The sequence below is a fragment of the Alligator sinensis genome, unplaced genomic scaffold, assembly GCF_000455745.1.
Source record: "Alligator sinensis unplaced genomic scaffold, ASM45574v1 scaffold643_1, whole genome shotgun sequence".
NCBI lineage: Eukaryota > Metazoa > Chordata > Crocodylia > Alligatoridae > Alligator > Alligator sinensis.
In genome coordinates, this window is record NW_005842783.1 from 719458 (window position 1) to 721008 (window position 1551).

The window sequence follows — 1551 nt, forward strand, 5'->3', positions numbered from 1 at the left end:
GCTCCAAATACTTCATTTTTCAAACACAGAAACATAAATCCCTGCTCCAATAACATACAAGCCAGTGCTTCTATATTGGCAAATAAATGCTAAAATGTATTTGTGTGAAAATGAGATGAACACTTTCGGTGTGCTGCTTCACACTTTACTTGCAGGTACTTGCAAATTTATTAACAAGGACTCATCCTATAGTAAAAAATCATGCTAAAATATACAATTATTACTAGTGCACCTTGTTGTGTTTCTTGACATGATGGTTGCCTGTAACTATGCCTGTAATAATTGTACTTCAATAAAATATTTGATTTTGTTATTCCACACAAAACTTTGTAATGTTTTTTCATTGTTTTGAATCCATTCTAAAGGTTTTTTTGTAATGGACCTTTCTTACTTTTTTCTAGAATGTTTGATCTCACTTATGATGATTTGACATTATAATCCCTACATTAACCATGATGGCAACACAGACATTAAGTATAGACAACTATCAAGATGGACAACAAGTGAGCACATTTTTCCTCCTCTACAGTCTGAATGCTATTAGCAAGTGAAAAATTATCTTTTTTTTTTTTTTTTTTTTTTAATCTGCATCTGATTAAATGTGTGGCTTCTAGTCTGTCAGATATGATGGTGCATCTTTGAACAGTGATGCATCTAACAATTTTAATGTGATTTTAGGAATTCATTGCAATTTAATGTTAATTTGGGGCAAGTCATGTCATAGATCTGCAGTTTGAAGATCCATTTTCCACTCTGCATGCCAACCTATATAGTAGGTAGAGTGGCCACTGATGCATCCCTAAAATATCGGCTATCCCCTTGGTGAGAGGTGGGTGCCATCGGCCAATCAGTGGTGAGGGGTGGGGCTGTCACCTCCTTGGCCAATCAGCAGCAAGGAACAGGGCCACCACCTCCCTCCTTCCCTTCCTCCCTCCTTTGCTGGCTTGGAACGCCTCTCCTGGCTGTGCAGCACTCTACCTCTAGGCACAGAATCATGAGGACAAATGATTGACATTTATTTCCTCCAGTGAGCTGAAAAACAGGACTTCTTGCTGTCTGCTCTTCATTCAGAAATGGGCAGAGGACAAAGGGTTTAAAAATGGCAGTCTGGGATAAAACAGGACCAGTGGCCACCCTAATAGTAGGTACGAGTGCTTTTTGTTAGCAGAGGCAACAGTGAACTGTCAGAAGTGCAGCTGAGAGTCATTATTCCCCTTTTAGAGGGCTATCTGCCTGAACGTGATCTACTCTGTCTTCAAAAATAGTTCTCTAGATTGGCCTGTGTTTTGCTTTTTTAACCATTCTTATTCTCTTTACACAAACATACACACACTGTATCCCTTCCCACCCCCAGTCATTTCATAAAAGTTATGGAGCGGTGCCTTGAGTACAAAAAGATTGAGAATCACATCACCTATGAATGTGTATTGTGGATAATAAAAAGGAACATCTTGTGTCACTACAGCTCACTGTGACCCACACACCAACCTGCAAGAGATTTTAGAATTCTTTTTTTTTTTTCTTTTTTTCCTTTTTCTCCATTTGTATTTT

General features: G+C 38.4%; 1 protein-coding gene across 1 annotated transcript in view; it reads left to right on the top strand.

Moving 5' to 3' along the window:
* Positions 1–1551, top strand: part of LOC102385553 (homeobox protein PKNOX1-like) — a gene marked incomplete at its 3' end in the record, with an annotated part of 15591 nt that overhangs the window by 10457 nt on the left and 3583 nt on the right. Inside the window, exon 2 of the mRNA XM_014525319.2 lies at positions 402–503. Within this exon, the coding sequence (XP_014380805.1) occupies positions 453–503 (51 nt within the window). The remainder of the gene's footprint in view (positions 1–401; positions 504–1551) is intronic.